General features: G+C 36.1%; 1 protein-coding gene across 2 annotated transcripts in view; it reads left to right on the top strand.

The window, feature by feature from the left end:
• The window catches only part of LOC150088533 (uncharacterized), a 229,322-nt gene that overhangs the window by 76,512 nt on the left and 131,044 nt on the right, over positions 1–21,766 (top strand). For both annotated transcript variants that reach the window (XM_090369554.1, XM_090369555.1), the window contains exons 9-10: positions 689–810; positions 20,697–20,769. In XM_090369554.1, coding sequence (XP_090225680.1) covers positions 689–810; positions 20,697–20,769 — 195 coding nt within the window. The remainder of the gene's footprint in view (positions 1–688; positions 811–20,696; positions 20,770–21,766) is intronic.

A 21,766-nucleotide genomic window follows, 5' to 3' on the forward strand; every position in this document is an offset into this window, starting at 1 on the left:
TTTATAGTCTCTGGACAGTATTCCTCCAATTTTTGCTTATTAGAATTACTGTTTAATAGAATTAAAATAATTAAATTTACAAGCATGATCACAATGACCGGCGCTTACTACATATCATATAGTGAATGGTATTTTATTATGGAGAGTCCATCGTAAAGTGATTTGATATTACAGTGAACCAATCATAAAGCAGGGGCCCACTGTATATATATAACAACATATTGAGTAACAGTTTTCACTGAGGTGCCTCCGTAGCCAGGTGGGAAGGAGCAGCAGTGCATAGCACATGCTTCTTGATTAGACAGGGGTTCGAGCCAGTCACCACCAAATATGGAGGATGCGGAAAGGTCAAGGGAATGACCACCGCATATCCCGGAGCAATATGGCCTTAGTTGCTAATGCTCCTTAAAACCAAATAACAAACAAACAAAGTTTTCATTAGGAGTACCAGAAGTGTCTGATAAATTGAACTGTTTTAACAGATATAAACATTGATGGCCAAAGAATTCTGGGGATAGATGTTAACTGCAAATATGAAACTTCCTTTATTATATTAAGTAATATATAAATTAATTTATACATTAATATGCTATTTTTTAAATTGCCATTTATTTGATAATTTGAATAGAAGTTAAGCTTATTTAGGAGGAATTTACTTTTAATAAACTTTGTTCTTTGTATTTTACAGCTGTTGAAAAAGCTGTAATGTACCTTGACAAAGAAGAATTACCTCCCCACTGGGATAGAGCTCTTTTAATGCGACTTGATTTACCATCTGCTGATGAAGACAGCCATGACTCTGACTCAGATGTGAGTAATCTCCTTTAAAATTTGCTTCTGATTTTGCATTAAAAGTATTTTGCTTTCCTTACTATTACAAGCAAAACTTTTTGTAACAAATAAAATACAGTGTTAAAAAGGAAGTTCAAGTTTTAGAATGCTCGTGTATAGGTTTCAGGATGGAGAGGAGGAGGTATAGGGAATAGTCCTTTCCCAAGTAGATTAAAAAATTGCCCCATTGCTTTTTAAACCACTCTCAAACAAATACTTTTTGTTCAATCCCAAGGCCGTGTGATATACTTTTACCCCCCTAAGGCTTCTCTGCTAACTCAACAGTAATATCTGACCATGTATGGTTAGCATAGTTAAAAATAAAGGCCACTGTAACTTTTATATTTTCTAATGCTGGTTTTGTCTTCAGAAAAGATAATGCATAAACTCTCAAGAAGACCTAATGTGTGTCAAAGGGAAGGCTTGACTTAGCATCGTGTGTAGACAAGATGTTAAGAAATATGTGTTATTGTGAGTAATTAAGAATGTACAATTTTGGGATTCCTATAGGGGAGGTAATAATGTTTGTTTCTGTACAAAGAAAAGGTTAAAAGTTGATTCTTAATTACAAATTCTCCACAAGTGATAATATTGATGTACTTTTTCACTTTAGGTTCTCTTACAACTTGAAAGGCAATCTGCTGCTTTATCTAGATTTGGTTAGCATTATTTGATGTTCCCCCATTTAACCAACCAATGAGGGAGAGAGAGAGAGAGAGAGAGATCATGTGTATAATTTGTGCAACAATTTCTTATACCTAAATGTCCTATTTTAGGAATTTCACAGTGTTTCTGAGGATAGGATGCTCGTGATTATTGGGGTAATCTGAAATACTTTTCACCTTGCAAAATGAAAAGGGGGGGGGGATACTGTAGACTGTTGAATAGGAGGTATCCAGGTCTATACACTTGATGCTTAGCAACATATCACTTCACATTTCTTTTGTGCAGCATTTTATATATAATTTTCAATTAATATTGAGAATAATATATAGTGTTATAACTGCATTGGGATATAAGTTTAGGGTTATATTTTTGTATTGAAATTAAATCGAAATCATAATTCAGACCAGAGCAGCAAAGCAAAAGGCTCAAACTAATGAGAGTGCTGTGGCTCAGAGAACTGAGGGGGGGGGGGGTTGTCCTCTGGATCACAGCCTTTTGAAATGCACTGCTTGTTTGATGTTGTTTGTGGTTCAATCAGGAACGGGACATGATATTGCCAAGGGGAATGTCTTTGTATATGGCGATGTAAGGAGTGTGAGAAAATCAGGTGCCAACAAAGCGTTGTTATCAGCCTATATGAGAGCTTGAAGGACAGGGTGGATGACCTCATGAAACTTCCCCAAAGGATTTAAATTGAGAGGCCCATCAAGCTCTCAGCTGCCCACATCAATGCCAGAGCTTGCGCCTGACTATCCTTCCTGTACAATGAGGACGGGTAATGCTATTGGTTAAGAAACACATAAAATCCAAGGAAGTACAGCCAGTCGACATGGATGGACAGTGCAGTGCAGTGTCGAGTCAGTTTAGTGTGACATAAGCACTGGGAAAAGCAAAATTGAGAGTGAGGGTGTGTTATAGGCCTAATGATTCTGATGAGTATAATAAACAACTGTACAGAAAAATAAGAGTGCCAGTAAATCAGTGTCTTTTTAATGGGGGATTTAATTCCCCGGTTATTAACTGGAGTTTGTGGGTTCGTCACTCGCACAGTAGCAAGGCTTTTGTGGATTTATCGGATGATTGTTTTCTACTGCAGCATGTTAGGAATGCAACTAGAGGGAGTAATATTCTTGATCTGATTATCAGTAGTGATTCTTCATGCATTAAGAATCTGCAGATTCTTAATGCATAAGAAGAAGTACCACTAGGTGGCAGTGATCACAGTGTGCTGAAGTGGGATTTACTCAAAGAGGTAACTACCATCAGGAGTAAAGGGAAGGGTTTTTGCTTTCGTAAAGGTGACTGCAGTGGTCTGAGACAGTATTTAAATTCCATATGGTGGGACCAACTGATGATGTTACCAACAGCAAATTCAAAATGGGAAGCATTCAAAGAATTAATCTTGGAAGCTACTAGGCTTTTCATACCAACTAAGAAATATTGTTGAAAGTTTAGGCCTAAATGGATGTCACATGAACTAATTAGATATGTGGCAGACAAGAAAAATGCATGGGATACATATAAATTAACAGATGACACGGAAGCCTATGAGATATAAACTGGTCTGTAACCAAGTCACAAAGGAGGTTAGGCAGGCAGAGGCAGATTACAAGAAATCTTTGGCAAAGTATGCAAAGAAAAAACAGCAGAGAGTTCTTTGCTTATGTAAATTCTAGAAGGAAGTGGATGAATCAGATTGGTCCACTTGATATCGATGGTTCAACTGTTGATGACCTTGCTCAGGTAGCTAACAAACTAAATAAATATTTTGCATCTACATTCACACATGAGGAGTTCAAGGAGGGGAATGCCAGAGGTGTATTAAACTCTGGCAGTAAGCTAGACGATTTTGCTATAACTGAGAGTAAAGTGGAGGAGAAATTGTTGAACATAAACATAAGAAAGGCACCTGGGATGGATGGAATCCATCCAGTTATATTAAAGGAGGTAGCAAATGAAGTAAGCAAGACCTTAGCCATAATTATGAGAGCTTCCTTGGACTCAGGGGAGGTACCCATGGACTGGAGATGTGCAAATGTGACCCCAATCCACAAAGGAGGATCATAGGGCGACACAAGTAATTGCAGACCTGTTAGGTTAACTTCTGTTCCAGGGAAATTAATGGAGGCACTGCAGGATCATCGAGACAAGACTTCAGTTATAGCTCAGACACAGCATGGGTTTGTTAAAGGGAAGTCTTGTCTGACTAATTTGATTGGATGCAAAGAATAATTTTGATATCATGTATTTGGATCTTAGAAAAGCTTTTGATACTGTTGAACATCGAAGACTGCTGCACAAATTGCAACAGTGTGGCATTGTAGGCAAATTGCTGCTATGGATAAAGGGATGGTTGAGTGGGAGAAGACAGAGATTGTGTAAACACTCTGTCTTCTCTTTTCTAGATTTTTTTAGAACCTGTTGCAGCAGGATCTAAAAGTTGAAAGGATCTAAAATGGAACAGCAGGATCTAAATCTAGAAAAGTTGAGCAGGTGGGCTGAGAGGTGGCATCTGAAGTTTAAAATTGACAAATGTAAAGTACTGCATATGGGAAGCAGTAACCCCAGAGTAACGTATCAACTGTGTGGTACTACACTGACAGTGGCAGAGAATGAAAAGAACCTGGGGATAATTGTTCAGGCAGATATGAAATTTTCTGAGCAGACAGTCTGCAAGAGTAGCTCATAATGTCTTGTCAATGATATACAGGAATTTTTCTAGTTATGTCCTTGTATAAGACAATGGTCAGGCCACACCTCATTTTAAGAAGGATGTAGAGTGTTGGAACAAGTACAGAGAAGGGCAACAAGATTAGTTAATGGAACAAAGGGTTTCTCTTACAAAGAAAGGCTTAAGTTTTGCAAATTACACTGTCTGGAGACTGGGCACCTACGAGGTGATCTGATTGAGGTGTATAAAGCCCTGAATGGTTTGAGCATGCCCAAAGCTGATGGAATTGTTCCTCTTGCTGTGAATAAGCACCTGAGATGGCATTAATTCAAATTGAGGAAAGACAGTTGTGGGATAGATGTGCAGAAGTTTGCCTTTAGCCAGTGTGTGGTTGATTGCTGGAACAAACTTCCATCTGTTGTTCTCGAAGTTGATAGCTTAAATAGATTCAATGCAGAACTAGGCAAACATTTGGAGCGAGTGTATGGGTGAAATGAGAAGGTTTTGTTTTGTTTTTTTTCTGATGCTATATAAGCTTGCTTTCTTGCATTATGTGCCTGTATTAATGCTAATTTTTTTATTAAAGGGTGATTAGTAGATAGTGTCATAATGGATTAATTATTATGATGAACCTTGGTAGTGAATCTGACAGATGTCAGCATTAAATTGGAAATGTTGAAAGAAGTAAATTTAGAAACTGCAAATATTTTATACATTTAAAGAGTCTTTCTACATTGCCCAGGACAAAATAGATTTCCACTGATGAAGATGGTAACAGAAAATAAAGTTGTTTGGGATGAATAAAAATCAAGAGATGATGAGTGTTATAAGTATTAATTAATCTGCAATAAAGTTACTCAGGGAATAGGACATGCATAGGCAGTGGTGTTAGGTTACATGGTTAGTTAGGAAACATAATTAAAACAAAATCTCATGCCCAAAGGAATTTGACTATTCTAAGTGTGAATTATAAGTGGGGTAAATGGGATCTCTGTACATACAGTTAACTCATTCACTGTCTCAATACTTGCATAAAATAGCACTACAGTGTTGTGCTGTAATGCAGCAACCAGCGAGTGCCATATGTGTAAAGGCTCATGAAATTAACAACTTCTCAGTATTGGGAAGAGTCCTTGAGGTTGTCACAGACATTCTCTCAGATATGCCAGACAAGCTGTTCTTGCTACTTGGGAGTCTAAAACGCTGATGGAACTGATATTCGGGTGACACCCAAGTCAAATGGACCCAGTTTCGGCGAAGTCTGGACGGTCTATGACAGCCAAATCCTCTGCTTGCACCTTCACGATGGTGGGACTGTTAGTAATCCTGGGTATAACCTTCATGCACACAAGTACATGGTGGGTGACCACCCAGGTGTGAACCAACGTAAGCAGGGGTCGAGGTGTGGCGCCCACACCACATGGAGGAACGCCGCCCCTCTATGTTACCAGGCAGTACTAGGTGGTAGATGACTCTCATCAACTGGTGAAATACCACCACTTTGCTTATTGGAGGCTTGAAGTGGTGGAACCCATGTTTAGTCTCTAGAGCTAAGTTTCGGCCAACCCTTCCCTATCTCTTCCATCATGCAGTATGATTGATGATTTTTGAGGTTATGATGAATGTCGTGGCGAGATCCAATATTCCTTACATTTCGAGGGTACAGCTCTAAAACGGTGTTCGCAGGCCGGCCGCTAGACAGTACACCGGACCAAACCTATTGGTAACTCTCTAGGAGGCTTCCGGATCAGCTAGTGTATAATCTTGCTACCTCTACTCTGCCAGATAGTGACTGGAGGGAGTCCGAGTAGTGTGTATGCGGGGAGCATTGTCGAGGCCATGTTATGTCAAGGATCTGGGTGTATTCTTACCACATGTATACCATATCCAAAAATTTCATTACTTCATACAGCATGTCCCACCCACTTTTTCTTACTATTGAATACACCATGAATTGTCAAAATAATAGAGCAAGCTTATCTGCGAAAAGATCTAAACCTCCCAAGGACTTCCTAATTCATTTCACAAATATACGTGGTCTCAATTCCAATCTCAACGATGTCCATTTCGACTTGCAGTCTTCCAAACCCCATATACTTTTTCTGACTGAATCTCAGTTATCAGTTGATTCAACTACTGCTCATCTCAATGTCCAAATTATTTGCTGTATGATTCCTTTCGCCTCAAAGGTGGTACTTGTGCATATGTCGGTTCTGATATTCCCTGTCAGAGACTTGGCCATTTGGAATCTCCTCTCTTTGATCTTCTCTGGCTTAAAATCTCTTTACCTCATTGTGTCAAATTCATCTGTTGTCTCTACCGTTCTCCCAACTCCACTAATCACTTGGAGCTCTTTGACTTCCTCTCTCTTTGCAACTTGACTTTCTCCAGTCCAGCTTTCCTAACAGTGAGGTAATTTTCCTTGGTGACTTTAACGTTCACAACTCCAGCTGGCTTCCGTTTTCTAGTCAAACCACCCAGCAGGTCGAGATGCTGAGGCTTTTGCAATTACTAATGACCTAGCACAGATTGTTCATTTACCTACAAGAATACCGGACAATCCTAATCATAGAGCCAATACGCTTGATCTTTTTCTCACAAACAACCCTTCTAAGTACAAGGTTGAAGTGAGAGGTCCTTTAGGCACTTCAGATCACAACTTGGTGATTGTCTCTTCTCCAATGGAACCTTTATCTCATGGCTATTCCCAACCTCGTATTGTTTGGCATTACAAGAATGCAAAATGGAATGACTTGCGAGACTTCTTTTCTTCTTTTCCTTGGTCTGATTACTGTTTCAAAACTTCTGATGTCAACGTTTGCTCAGATCGTGTCAGTGAAATTATTCTTGCAGGAATGGAATCCTTTATCCCACACTCCACTTTAAAATCTCCTCCTTTATCTAAACCTTGGTTTTCCAATAAATGTGCTAAGGCTGTCCAAGAGAAGAACGTTGCATATTGTAATTGGCTTGTTTCTAATTCTTCAGTTTCATTTCCTGCCTACACCAAAGCTCGCAACAATTGTAAAGCAGTTATTAATCAGTCCAAACTAGAGTTTGAACAGGCTAAGAGTAGAAAACTTGCTTCTTGCCCTAATGGTAGTCGAGCATTCTGGTCTCTTGCCAAAGCTATTGGCTGCAACTTTTGCCCATCTCTGCTCCCACCTCTGTCCAAACCAGATGGTTCTGTTGTCACTTCAGCCAAGGATAAAGCTGACCTGCTAGCATCCCATTTTTCTTCCAGCTCATGTATTAATGATCTTGGTAAAACACCTCCCACCATTCCTAACACGCTCCATTCAATGCCTCCTGTGGTCTTCCGTCAAAAGGATATCAAAAGGATTTTGATGAATCTTGATGCTAAGAAAGCTCCAGGTCCTGATGGTATTTCTCCACTTGTTCTCAAAACCTGTGCTCCTGAACTTACTCCTATTCTTTGCCGCCTTTTTTCACTTTCTTATTCCAAAGGTGTTTTTCCTTCTGCTTGGAAATTTGCTCATATCCAGCCAGTTCCTAAAAAGGGTGACAAATCCCTCCCATCCAATTATCGTCCCATTGCAATTACTTATACTCTTTCTAAAGTAATGGAGAAATCAATTAATCGCCAAATCTTAAACTACCTAGAAACCTTCCGTCTGATCAACGATCGCCAGTATGGATTCCGTCAGTGTCGATCCACTGGTGATATTCTGGCTTATGTTTCCCATTTATGGACTAATTCAATGGAAAGGTTCAGTGAAACACAAGTAGTTGCTCTTGACATCTCAAAGGCTTTTGATTGTGTTTGGCATAAAGGTCTTCTAAACAAGCTTCCATCTTATGGTTTGCCAACTGTTTTTAGTAATTGGTTATCCAGTTTTCTCTCTGATCGCTCACTGAGGGTGATGGTAGATGGCTCTCTGTCTTCTAACTTCTCCGCTAATGCCGGTGTCCCCCAAGGTTCAGTTCTTTCCCCCACTCTTTTCCTCTTGAATATCAATGACCTTCTTCCACTGACTGGAAATCCTATCCATAATTTTGCCGATGATAGCACATTGCATTCAACTTTCCATTTTGAGAAACCTTGTCCAGCTCAATCAGCTTCAAGTTCTCGAAAATCTGCTGCCAATTCCTTAAATGCCGATCTTCAGGTAATTCTCCAGTGGGGCAAAGACAACTTAGTTGATTTCAACCCTTCTAAAACTCAGTCTTGTCTTATATCTCGCAAAAAAGGATTCTTCTGCTGCTATGCTTACCTTTAGTGACACACCGATTTCTAGGCAATATGATATATCTCTTTTGGGGATTACCCTGACTGCTAATCTCTCTTGGCACAAGCACATTACAAATATTGCTTCCTCTGCATCTAAAAAACTTGGTTTTCTCTTTCGCTCTCGGCGTTACTTTTCTTCCAAACAGCTGCTCACTCTATAAATCGCAAATCCACTCTGCCGTGGAATATTGTTCCCACATCTGGGGTGGTGCCCCCAAAACCTCTCTCAGGCTTCTTGATTCCATTCAGAAGAGAGCAGTTAGGTTAATTAATGATTCATCTCTAACAGAGTCTCTCCACTCGCTTTCTCATAGACGCACTGTTTCTGCTGCATGCCTCTTCTACAGATACTTCCATGGGCACTGTTCTTCTGAATTGGCTTCTATAATTCCCGCTCTCTCTTTCAAAACAGTCCGAACACGTGCCGCCACCAGCCAACATCCATTTACTGTCCAACTTCAAACCCACATAACCAACTTTTCATCTTCCTCATTTATTCATTCAACTGCTGTTTTCTGGAACAACCTTCCTTCATACGTATTTCCTGAAAATTACAATCTACAGAAGTTCAAGTCCAATATCAACAAATATCTTCTTTCGTCTTCTCAACCTGCAACCCAAGCACGGTACTAAGTACTATAGGTTATAATACCTCTCGTGTTTGGGGTCCTCATAAAAAAAAAAAAAAAAAAAAAGAAGATTACTGGATTCAAAGTCCAAAGTGCTAAACATGGGAACTCTACTTCTAGGAGAAAATCCATTATATTTGCCCATATTCATAATCTTTGCTCATGACTAACTTTCACAGAAATGCAAGACTAAAATAAGCAAAATGTTTATAATCTTCTTGAAAGGTTGCACCCTCCTATAGTACTAAGTACTATAGGTTCTAATACCTCTCGTGTTTGTGGTTCTCATAAAAAAAAATAAATAAAATTGGCAACTAATTGAACACTTAAGTAATGCTTGTGTTTTGTTTATAGACTTGGTTCACAGTTTTGTTTGTTTTTGCGTGTAGTGATATTAATTTTGTGTATGTGAATAAACCTTTTATAAAATTTTAAGAATTTTTTTGATTTACGCTTAGCACAAAAGTAAGTTTTCACTTTTAGCAATGAATTTTAACCATTATGTACAAATTTTCAGAATGCTGGGGATGTTGGAAAAGCTGATTTTTATCAATGTTCCAAAAATTGTGGCACATTGAACAAGTTCTTTCACATTTATGTGGCAGTGAAAGTTTTTTTTTTTTTTTTTAGTAGTTGTTGGCGCATCGGCTTCTGTGGCCATATTGCACCTCCCAAGGTTTTTGCAGTACTTTGATCCAAGCCCGAGGCGGGAATCGAACCCGCGACCTTTGGGTTGCCGTGCAGGTACTTTACCCACTCGGCTAGCCCGGTCGGCGCAGTTAAAGTGTTAATAAGAACGGGACTGAGGCTTTTGAAAATCATCATTCTATGTAGGAAAACGTGCTAAACCTGAACATTCTAATGCGATTCCATTATATATGAAAACACAAGAATGCTTTTGATTAAAAAAAAAAAATCATATCACCATAGTTTACACTACAGCAGTCAAGTTGTGTACAGAGAATGGTTATTTGTAGTATAATCTAAATACTGTAGATAAACAATATATGAACAGTATCAGAAATAAGTTTTCTTGGTACACAGTTTTGTTTGTTTTTGTGTGTGGTGATATTAGTTTGTGTATGTGAATAAACGTTTTATAAAAATCCTACATAAACTACTATCCCCTCCCACCCTCCAAAGGTCAAATTACAGCGTGTCTAACCTAATTAATGGAAACTGTGCTTATTTAGCACTGGAAACATTTAAATGACTTCATCAATGTTAGTAAACAGTTTCCCTGGGCAATAAATTACACTATACTAAACAAAAATTGCTTTTATATAACAGGAGATATCCTTTGTAATTTGCACTTTTATCACATTTGTCTGATGGTAGAGTATCAAAAGTATGCATTTAAATAATGTGCTATATTTAACTGCATAAAGATTTGTGTTAATGGACACACACAGACATGGTGAAAACAATAGGTGCTTAATGCAAATGCTCCTAAGAGTAAATTTATCAACTGGTTTGAATGAACTGGAAAAAAAAAAAAAAAGTTTAGGACTATGCCATCATGGAATTTTTGTGTTTTCAAAAGGCTGGAGATTACACAAATGCTGCTTGTTTTTGGAACATTTCTTAAAGAATTTAGGGACTTTGCAGTAAACTGCCTAGTTGAGGTGTGGAGTACTGGTGGTATTGTATTTTATCTCAAATAATTAATGATTTGAGATAAAATACAATACCACCAGTACTCAAATCATTAATGATTTGAGATAAAAACTTTTGATCATCCTCCACACAGCTCTGGTTCCCCTTCTTCTCCCAGCAGTTTCCATTTGTTTGAACAACAACTTGGTGGAAAACTTTGAGGTGCACAGGTTGAAAATGATATGTCATAAGTTTTGACAGCAATCAAAACAAAGTCTATAAAAACATCTGTGTAAAAATATACAGTTTTTCCAAAATTTGATAAAGCAATGAGCTGAGTGTATAAATTTGCTGATTTGGTTTTTGGTGATTATGTTGAAAAAGAAGTAAGTTGTATGTGCAGTACGTTACATTTGCAAATAGTAATAACACAATTTATAGAGAGTGAGAGTTCAATGATTTTTCTTTATGCTCTCAAACCGAGAGCATATGGCTTGCTGCCCATTCATTCCTTCAATTAGTGCACAGCAACATCCAATATATGGAAAGCCTCTGTGATATATATGAAAAAAATTATAATAATTCCCATATTTCTCTTGATCTGATTTTAATAAATTTTGGGTAGGCCAGATAAATTCTAAAAGAGCCAAATATAAAATTTTATGAAAATTTATTCACTAAGAGCTGAGTTATTACATGCAGATTCAATAATTTTTCTTAATGCTCTCAAACCGAGAACATATTGCTTGCTGCCCATTCATTCCTTCAATCAGTGCACAGCAACATACATAACATCCATTTCTTTAGCTACGACATACAGTATATGGAAAGCCTCTGTGATATATATATGAAAAAAATTATAATAATTCCCATATTTCTCTTGATCTGATTTTAATAAATTTTGCCTAGGCTAGACAAATTCTAAAAGAGCCAAATATAAAATTTTATGAAAATTTATTCACTAAGAGCTGAGTTATTACATGTATATTCAATGATTTTTCTTAATGCTCTCAAACCAAGAGCGTTTTGTTTCTGCACATCTGCCATATTGCTTGCTGTCCATTCATTCCTTCAATCAGTGCTTCCTTCAAAGAAATTCAATCTTCAATCATTACTTCCTTCAAAGAAATAATAATTGCCAGCTTTCTATTGATGTGATTTTAATGAAATTTTTGAAGACTTAAGTCTATATAAGAGACTTAAATATAAAATTTCATCAAAGTCCATCCACTGGGAGTAGGGTTATTACATGTGGATGGATAGACAAAGAATTAAATTGCTAAATTTCTATTGGTCTGATTTTAATGAAATTTGAGATGGCCTGACAAATTTTTCTAAGTACGCTAATTAAAAAATTATATGTAAATCTATCTATTACTAGTCCAGTTTTTACATCGGATGGCTGTACATGGTTGAAGGCAATGGGCACATTTAATCATGTATGCTAATGAGCATAACAAATCCTATGGTTTAGGTCAGTTCCTGCTTTCTTCCTTTCTTTTCCTTACTTTTTATGACTTACTATGCAGTGCCTCTTGTTTAAATTAAAAGATTGTTTGAAACTGGATAAAGAATTTTTCCTTTCAACCAAATTGTTATTTAATGCTTTGGGATCCAATGTTGTGGCAACCACAATATTGTTCCACTTCCCATCCAAAGTCATAGTAACTGCCACTATCAGTATTTCCAGTTATGAAATTTGTTTTTCCTTTGTGCTGGCATAATTATTATGCTGTTATCTATGTAAACTTCATGTAAACAATCCGAAAAACTAAATGTATGATTGTTTTTCTTCATTTTAGAGGTTGCTGATTGTCATATATTCTGCTAGAAGTGAAATAGGGTAGACTTCAAATTATCTGGGAAATAAATATTGTATCATATTTATACTACAGCGTGAAATAATTTCACATAAAATTTAATATGTACATATTATTTTATGAAAAAGGGTAAAGTAGTGAAGTTTGCTTTGTCTATTGGTTTGCTTTTCTGTGAATAGTACAATATAAATTTTAATTTTCTGCCTATATAAATTTTGAAGTGTCAGCAAGAGCAGTGTGTCGTTATTGTTCTGTGTAGTTGAATAGCGTCACATCAAAGTGCCTTTTTCATGTTTATTGATGAGCTGAAGTTTTTTATCCAGTAGAGAGAACAATCCTTTCCATTTTAATATGATGGATGCACACAGACTTAAATTAAAATGATAAAAAGAACTCTGAAAAGAATATTAAAATTAACTATCATCATTGTCAACCTTGGCCTCTCCAGAAACTTTCCAGTTCCTTCTGTTTTGTGCAATGGCCATCCATTTACTGCCCATGAACTCTTGAATTTCATCTGTCCATCTCCGTTGTTGTCTTTCAGGTGTTCTTTTAGCCCCTCTTGGGTGCCATTCTGTTATTTTCATTTGTAATTATCATTATCACAGCTAATGACTAGGCCTAGAAAAGTATATGAATCCACCTTTTCAATTTTTGCTCCTTCAATGATTATATCCCTTTCTGTGGCATTCTTGTTCATCATTACTTTTTTTTTAACCATATTCATCTTTAGTCCTAAATTCTTAATAACTCTGCATAACTGATAAAGATTTTCCTTTAATCCTTCAGGATCATGGCTTATGATCACCATGTCATCTGCAAATCGTAAATGGTTTAGGTACTCTCCATTCACATTGACGCCTTTCTGACACCAGTCCAGTCTTCTGAAAGCTTCTTCAAGGGCAGCAGTAAACTTTGGAGATAGTGTCTCCTTGTCGAACTCCTTTCTCAATTTTAAATTTGCTACTGTCTGTTTAACTACTAGTCTAATAAAGGAAGTAACGTTCTCATATGTTTTCTTCAAAATCATAATGTATGGGGGGTATCTATGCCTTGTCTTTCCAGTGGCTGAAACATTGCTTTATGCTGTATGGAGTCAAATACCTTTACATAATCCACAAATGCAAGGCATGATGGTGTTTTATATTCATTTGCTTTTACCATTAGCTGTTATATTGCATGAAGGTGAACCATAGTTGAGAATTATGTCCTAAAGCCAGCTTGTTCTTTGGTTGGTTCTCATGAAGTATTCTTTCTAATCTGTTAGTAATGACCCCTTGTGAACAACTTGTAAATGTGGGACAACAAGCTAATTGGTCTATAATTTCTGATTTCTGATTTATCTCCTTTTCAGTAGAGAAAACAATGAGTTAAGGAGATAAATAAATTGAAAGGGGATAAATCAAAATTAACCATACAGTAGCAAAACTGAAAATTACTGAAATATTAGTCGAGTGAGCTAGCAGGCAGAAAGCGAAGGTGGTGATGTGGGTTCTCAGAATTGAAGGGTCATTCCTAGGAGAATGCTGCCAATTTGTTAATGAGGAGTTTGTGATGCTCATTGTTTGAAATACTCAAGAAAACAGCTAAGGTTCATCTGTGGTTAAAATTGTCTGCTACATTTTGTCAAACTAATTTCTTTTAACAAGGGCTCACATGAGTCCCCTCCCAATATACTGTGCCTTGTTATGCCCTGGTTTTGGACATAATGTGAATGTGATCATGCCCCTCAAAGAGGGATATAAAAATGCAGTTTATGGAAAAATGTAGTTTCAAAAGCACACTGTACCTCACAGGAAGGGTTTCCAAAGTGTATTTTATTTCCTGGAGACATTTGATTGTTATAAACAACAGGACTAAGCTGGGAGTAATTACAGTTGATATTCAGTTTCTTACTGTATAACCTTAGTGATACAGTAAAAAATACATCAAAGAAATGTTAATTGCATTTGGAAAACTCATAACATTTTCCTCTGAAAGGGGAAACAGCTGTCATATCTGTTGCCGATATATTCAGTTACAAATTTTTTGTAAATAACAGCATGCAGATTTTTTTTTTTTTTTTAGGATATGAAATTGAATTTTGAATGGCATTATTGAATTACATACTGCATAAAGAATGCAGTATGCCTTTTACAATTTAAATTTTTTTATACTACTGCTACATTTAGTTTTCTCTGTAATTGTACTGCAGTACTATGAATTCATTTAGACCAGGGTTCGAGCCCGTCACCACCAAATACGGAGGATGCGGAAAGGTCAGGGAATGACCACCGCATATCCCGGAGCAGTATGGCCTTAGTTGCTAATGCTCCTAAAAACCAAATAACAAACAAACAACTATGAATTCATTATTTGGCCTGTAAACGACAAGTTTTTTATATTGTTTATAAACAACTTTATTTTTTGTTTATCTGGCCTATAAACAACACAAATTATTTATAGGCCAAATAGTTTATCCAGATTATAACCCAGCAATATTACACTATTATTTTTGGGAAATGGTTTCTGAGATGTTAATTTCTACCTATGCATCTTCTCTAATTACAGTACATTAATGGTGTGACTGAAGAGGTACCTGTTAGAAGAAGTGCGTTAGCTTTTTTTTTTTTTTTTTTTTTTTTTTTTGTAATGGCATAGGAAAGTGTATTTATTTCTTTTGAAGTTAAAACTTTGCATTGCAATTGTTCATTAAAGTTTGCAGCTCTGGGTTTTGAAAGAAATTTCAGAAGGCCCCACACAGTTGTTTAGATATGCTTATGTTTATTAGGTATACCCCACATGTTCAAATCATGAACAACTGTTGCACCTAGTGTACTGGAGGCAAGCACCAAAGTGTGAACCGTCATAAGCAGTAGTCAAAGTGTGTGGCATCCACATCGCATAGACGAATGCCAGACCTCCATGCCACCAGGCATTCCTTACATTTCAACTTGACCACTCTAACATGTTTTTCAAAGACTGGCTGCTAAATAGTCCTTTGGACTACACCTGTTGGAAACTCTAGGAAGCATCCAGATCAGCTAAGTGTGTAATCCTGCTGCTTCTACTCTGTTAGTTGGTGACTTTTTGTAAGTCCAATATGTCAAGGGGCTGGTTATATTCTTGCTGCGTGTGCTAATTAAAAAAAAAATAATAATTCATACATGTCCTCTCCCCTCTATATTTACTTTATTTACTGAATGCACCATAGTCAAACCAATAAAACAAACTTATCTGTGAAAAGATCCAAACCTTTTGAAAAATTTCCTTATTGGTTTCAAATATATGTGATCTTAGTTCTAGTTTCAATTACTCCATTTCCACCTACAGTTTTTAAGGCCCACCTTGCTTTTTCAGACAGAACATCATTTATCAGTTGCTTTAACCACTGTTTATCTCATTTTCCCTAATTATTTGCTCTAGGATTTGTTTTGCTTCAAAGACAATTGTGCCTTTGTCTGCCCTGACATTTCCTTGCCAAAGACTTCCTAATTTGGAGTCTTTTCTTTTTGAGCATCTCTGGCTTGAAACCTCTCTACCCTAGCCTGTCAAATTCATCTGTTAATTCTGTCATTCTCCCAACTCCATTTCCACTAATCAAACTGTACTCTTTGACTTCCTTTCTTTGAAACTTGACTTTCTCCAGTATAACTTTCCTAACAGTGAGGTAATTTGCCTTGGTGATTTTAACATTCACAATTAAAGGTGGCTTCACTTTTCTAGTTGCACAGACCTAGCTGGTTGAGATTCTAATACTAATGACCTCACTCGTCTTGTTCATTTACTTACCAGAATACCAGACAATCCTAACCACGCATACTCAACACATGATCCCTTTCTCACAAACACCCTTCAAAGTACGCAGCCAGTGGAGTCTCTCTCGTGGCCATTTGCAGCCTAGTGTTGTTTTAAGAATGTGAAATTGGATGATCTGCAAGATCTCTATTCTTCTTTTTCTTGGTCTGATTGCTGTTTTAAATCTTCTGAGATTATAGGTGAAATTATTCTTGTGGGAATAAAATTGTTTCTCCCCATCCACTTTAGAACCTCATTCTTTATTTATACTTAGATTTTCCAACAAATATGCCAAGGCTCTTTAGGATAAGAACTGTGCTTATTGTAGTTGGCTTCTCTCCAAATCTCCCGTTTCATTTTCTGCCTAAACTAAAGCTCATAACAATTATAAAAGTTATTATTCAATCCAAACTTGATTTTGAACAAATTAAGAGTATAAAACTTTACTTATTGTCCAAATGGCAGTTGGGCATTCTGGTCTCTTGCCAAATCTGTTAGCCATAAGTTCTGTCCCTCTATACTCCTGTCTGCCAAAACCTGATGGTTCTGTTTTATTCTTAGCTAAAGATAAAGCTTACTTATTAATATCCATTTTCTTCTAACTCTGTTGATAATCTTGATAAATCTTTTCCAACCATGTCCAGTACACTTCATTCAATGGCACTTGTGGCCTTCCAGCAGGACATTTGAGAAAAAAAAAAAAAAAAAAAAAACCCTTAATAATCTTGATGCCAAGTAAGCTTCAAGTCCTGATGGCATTTCTTTACTTGTTCTTGAAACCCATGCTCCTGAGCTTTCTCCTGTTCTGTGTTGCCTTTTTACAATTTCTTATTCCATTTATTTCTTATTACGTGGTCGCCCTTTTTAGTCCCTCATGGTCGCCCTTTTTAGTCCCTAAAAAGGGTGACCATGAGGAAAAATCGTCACTTTGAATTCTGTCAGTGTCAATCAACTGGTAATATATTGGCATATGTTACTCATCTTTATACAAATTCGATGGAAAAGTTTGATGAAACTCAATCAGTTGCTCTTGATATTTCTAAGGCTTTTGATCGTTTTTGGTATAAAAATCATCTAAACAAGCTCTCATCTTGTAAATTGCTGACTGTTTTTTACAATTGGATATCCAATTCTCTCTTTGACCACTTAGTGCAAGTGATGGTCGATGGGGTTCCTGTCTTCTAACTTCCCACTACAGCTGCTGTTCTCCGAGAATCATTTGTTTCTCTCTCTTTTTTTTATTATTTTTTTTTATTTCCTTTATATTAATGACCCTCTTTCACTGACTGGAAATCCATCCATTGTTTTGACAGCATTCGGATTTCTAGAGATCACATACCTCTATTAGGAATTACCTTGAATTTTCATCTCTCTTGGCATAAGCACACCACAAATATTGTTTCCTCTGCATCAGTAAAACTGGGTTTACTTTTTCACTATTGGCATTGCTTTACTTTTAAACTACTACTCACTCTGCAAATCTCAAACCTATCCTACCATAGAATATTGTTCCCACATCTGGAGTGGTGAACACAAAAACTCTCTGAAGCTTCTTGACTCCATTCAGAAAAGGGCAGTCAGATTAATCAATATCTCTTACAAAGTCTTCCCACTCTCTGTTTCATAAACATTCAGTTTCTGCTGTGTCTTGTCTGTATATATGTCCATGGGTGCTGTTCTTCTGTATTGGCATCTGTTATTCCTTCATTCACTTCCAAAGCAATCTGAACATATGCTGCAATCAGTCAGCATCCATTCGCTGTCCATCTCCAAACTCACAGAACCAACTTTTGCTCCTCCTAGTTTATTCCTTCTACTTATATATTCCAGAACAACTTTCCTTCACATGTATTTCCTGAAAATTATAATATACAGAAATTCAGGTCTAATGTCAACATGTAACTTCTCAACATACAAAAAAAAGAAAAAAAAAAGTCCTTATTTTAAGAACTATAGTTATTGAATATCAGTGCATACATTTCATTCTATTAAGTTTTGCTAATATGCATCATCAAACAAAGCATGTTTTTGTTTGCTATTAAAACAACTCACTGCAGCATAAAGTTGGAATTTTACCATTTGAAAAAGAGAGTAGTAAGTGTAATGAAACTACTGAATTACTCCTTTATGAAGCTCCTGTAACTAGCAGGATCCTCATTTGGGACATCATTCTAATTGACTTCATGCATTTTGTGTGGAGTTCTGATTATGTTGGTGAGTGGTTCCTTATTTTCTATTTAAATACTGTAAAAATGTCTCATTTGGAAGTGTGGAATCCTGATAAAAAAACAAGTTGACTTAACCAGACGTACTATCACCAGGTAAAGATTTAAAGTTACTCCTTTGCATACAGGCTTTTTAAAAGCAAAACTAAATTTATAACTATAGTACTGCTCCTAATATTTATCAGCATAGTCTGAAATACCTTTCACTGAAGCCAGTTTTTCAAAAATATATTATTACAGATATGAGTAATTAATGTTAATTAATAAAAGAAAATAAACAGTTATTTCAAAATGAGAATAGGCAGTATAGTCATTGAATTTCAGTTTAGTTTGATTATTAGCAATCCTACTGCTTTTGCTAGAATGCAGTAGAATTGCTAATAAGCAAACTAAATCTTTTGCTAGAATGCAGTACTTTAAAACTTCTTGATAGACTTTCCTTGGCAGAGGTCTTTCTTGTTACTTCTGTTTTTAATTTGGTAATAAAATGTTTTCATCGAATAGGATGAAAATTCCTTTGTTCCTGTTATTTCTTCAAAAAAATGTTTTCAGATTAAATCTTATGTATCCTTTTACAATTGAAATACTCCTTTAATAGTACATTAGTACTTTTTAAACCAAAGGTCGTGGGTTCGATTCCCACCTCCGGCTTGAATCAAAGTACTGCAAAAATCTTGGGAGGTGCATTATGGCCACAGAAGCCTATGCGCCAACAACTACCAAAAAAAAAAAAAAAAAAAAAGTACTTTTTAATCATTTAGAAAGTAATTTAGCATGCTTACATATGATTTAAATAAATTTGAATACATTTGAACACATCCTGTGAAAAAGGCCTGAAGTTTAATTTCCTTTCACAGAGCAGAGAAATTCTCTGTAGTTAACCATTCTTTAACTAAAAGAGGGAAGGCTTTGCTGTTATTCTATAAGAAGTTATAGCTTTCGTTACAGGAATTCCATGTTTTAAAAGGATTTCATTGTTTAGAGTTGCTTAAAATATCATAGGGTATTGAAGGAGGGAGGTATTGGGAGGTATAGAGTAAATTAGAGAATATTAGTTTTAATGTTGTTAGTTATTTTTTATTGTCACATAACTGATAATGTATGCAAATTGTGACTTTGAAATAGCAGAAGTAATATTTGTAAAGTTTTGACATTATTCATAGATAATGGCAGAATTGAAGATTTGTTACTCTGGAACTCAGGATATATTACCAACTGAGGATAACATTACTATCCTTTATGTTAAATGGAAAGTGATAGTTTCATTCAGACTACCCTCATAACTTTCTTGTTCTTTGCAACTTTTGGAGCATCTACTACTACTGAGGCCATAGCTTACCAACTCCTGTGGTACTCTAGTTCAGTGTTTTCCAACCTTTTTTCAGTAACTTTTATATTTCAGGTGGAAGCCACGGAGCACAAAAATATAAACTACACATGCAAGGGTATTATTAACTATTTTTTTTTTTTTTAAATATTTAAATATGAAGATATGTGCTCTTGACATATATATAGTATACATTAGGTTATTATAGGTGTACTTCTATTTCCAACCACTGTTAATAGAATTTTTGTGTTGAAAAAACTGCAAAAAACTCAGTTTTATTGTCGTCTCGTGGACCATTTTCATAAGTTAAGCAAACTCAGATTACGAAAAACTGCTCCATTTTGTAGGGTCTGTCATGTATTATATCTGTACAAGTATGTCATGAGCCAGTCTGCATGTTGTATGGACTAAAAAACTAAGTAACTCAGAGGATGATCCCTACTTCTTCCTGAGATTGGATAACTAAAAATAAAGTAAAACTAAAGTTTTGACTGAAGAGGACTTTAAGAATTCCTCAGTTATTGCTGACATGATAACTATACAGGAAACCTGTAGCCTACAGAAAATGATAGAAAATACCATGAAAAACAACGCTCATGGTATTTTCATGATAACCAATTTTAGCATTTCCCGAAAGATAATTAACTAGCAAGCATATTATATGTTAAAAGTGTGGTAAATTTACAAGAAACAAAATGAGATAGGGATCAGTTTAGAGTGGACTGATCTATATTATTTGCAGACAGTTCACCAATCATTGAAATGGAAGTAAAGGAAAAAAATTCAAATTTTTTCTTTTGATATTCAAAGATTTCTTTTTTAATATATATATATGTGTGTGTATATATATGTGTATATATATATATATATGTATATAGTCACTAACGAAAAATAACTTTCAGACTTCTGATGATGAACCTAGTGAAGAGAAAGATAGATTTGTGGCCCAGCTTTACAAATTTATGGATGAACGTGGTTAGTACTTATTTTTGTGTTTTTTATATTTAAATTATTATTATGTACTGTATTTTCATGAAAATAAGATTCATGTTAGCATTAGTAGTGGCAAATGATGCCACCAGCTAAAAAAAAAACCACCTCTCCTTACCCATTCATCCCCTCCAAGAATTTGTCTAGTTCTTTCTTAAATTTATTCAAACTACCCACTTCCATGACAACAGATGGAAGTTTGTTCAATAATCAACCACCTGCTGGCTGAAGACAAACTTCCACACATCTATCCTGCAAACATCTTTCCTCAATTTGAATTTATGCCCCCTCATCATGGAACAAACTTGTAGTCTCAGCAGGAGAAAGAATGCCATCAATATTGAGCTTATTCAGTCCATTCAAGGCCTTAAATACCTCAACCAGATCTCTTTGCAAGTGCCAGATGTTCCTTTATGTAGAACTGAAGCCTTTCTTGGTAAGAGCATCCTTTTGTTCCCTTTACCAGTTTCATTGCCCTTCTCTGTACCCATTCCAGCAGATCTACATCCTTCCTAAAATGAGACCTCCAGACCTGTATACAGTACATTCAAGATGCAGCCTAACCATGGCCTTGTACAAAGGGATAATCACTTCCTTATTCCTGCTAGAAAAGTTCCTGTAAACCATAGACAAAACCCCGTGAGCTGTCCTGGTTCACGGGGTGAGAGTTTATAATAACCTGTCTGCACTGCTCAGAAAACTTCATATATGACTGCATAGTTACCCCCAGGTCTTTTTCATTTTCCACTGTGCTGAGTGTAGTACCACATAGGTATATTAAACTGGGGTTACTGCTACCCATATGCAGTACCTTGCATTGTCAATGTTAAATTTCAACTACCAGCCCATCAGCCTAATTCTTCTAGATCTTATTTCAATAGATTACCTAATCATTAACCACCTTGCAGTCTTTGTATCATCTGCAAACTTAGACATTAAACCTGTTATACTACTTTAATCAGAATCATTAATAAATATTGAA

The sequence above is a fragment of the Mastigoproctus giganteus genome, chromosome 3, assembly GCF_048544385.1.
Source record: "Mastigoproctus giganteus isolate SK-2022 chromosome 3, ASM4854438v1, whole genome shotgun sequence".
Classification (NCBI taxonomy): domain Eukaryota; kingdom Metazoa; phylum Arthropoda; class Arachnida; order Uropygi; family Thelyphonidae; genus Mastigoproctus; species Mastigoproctus giganteus.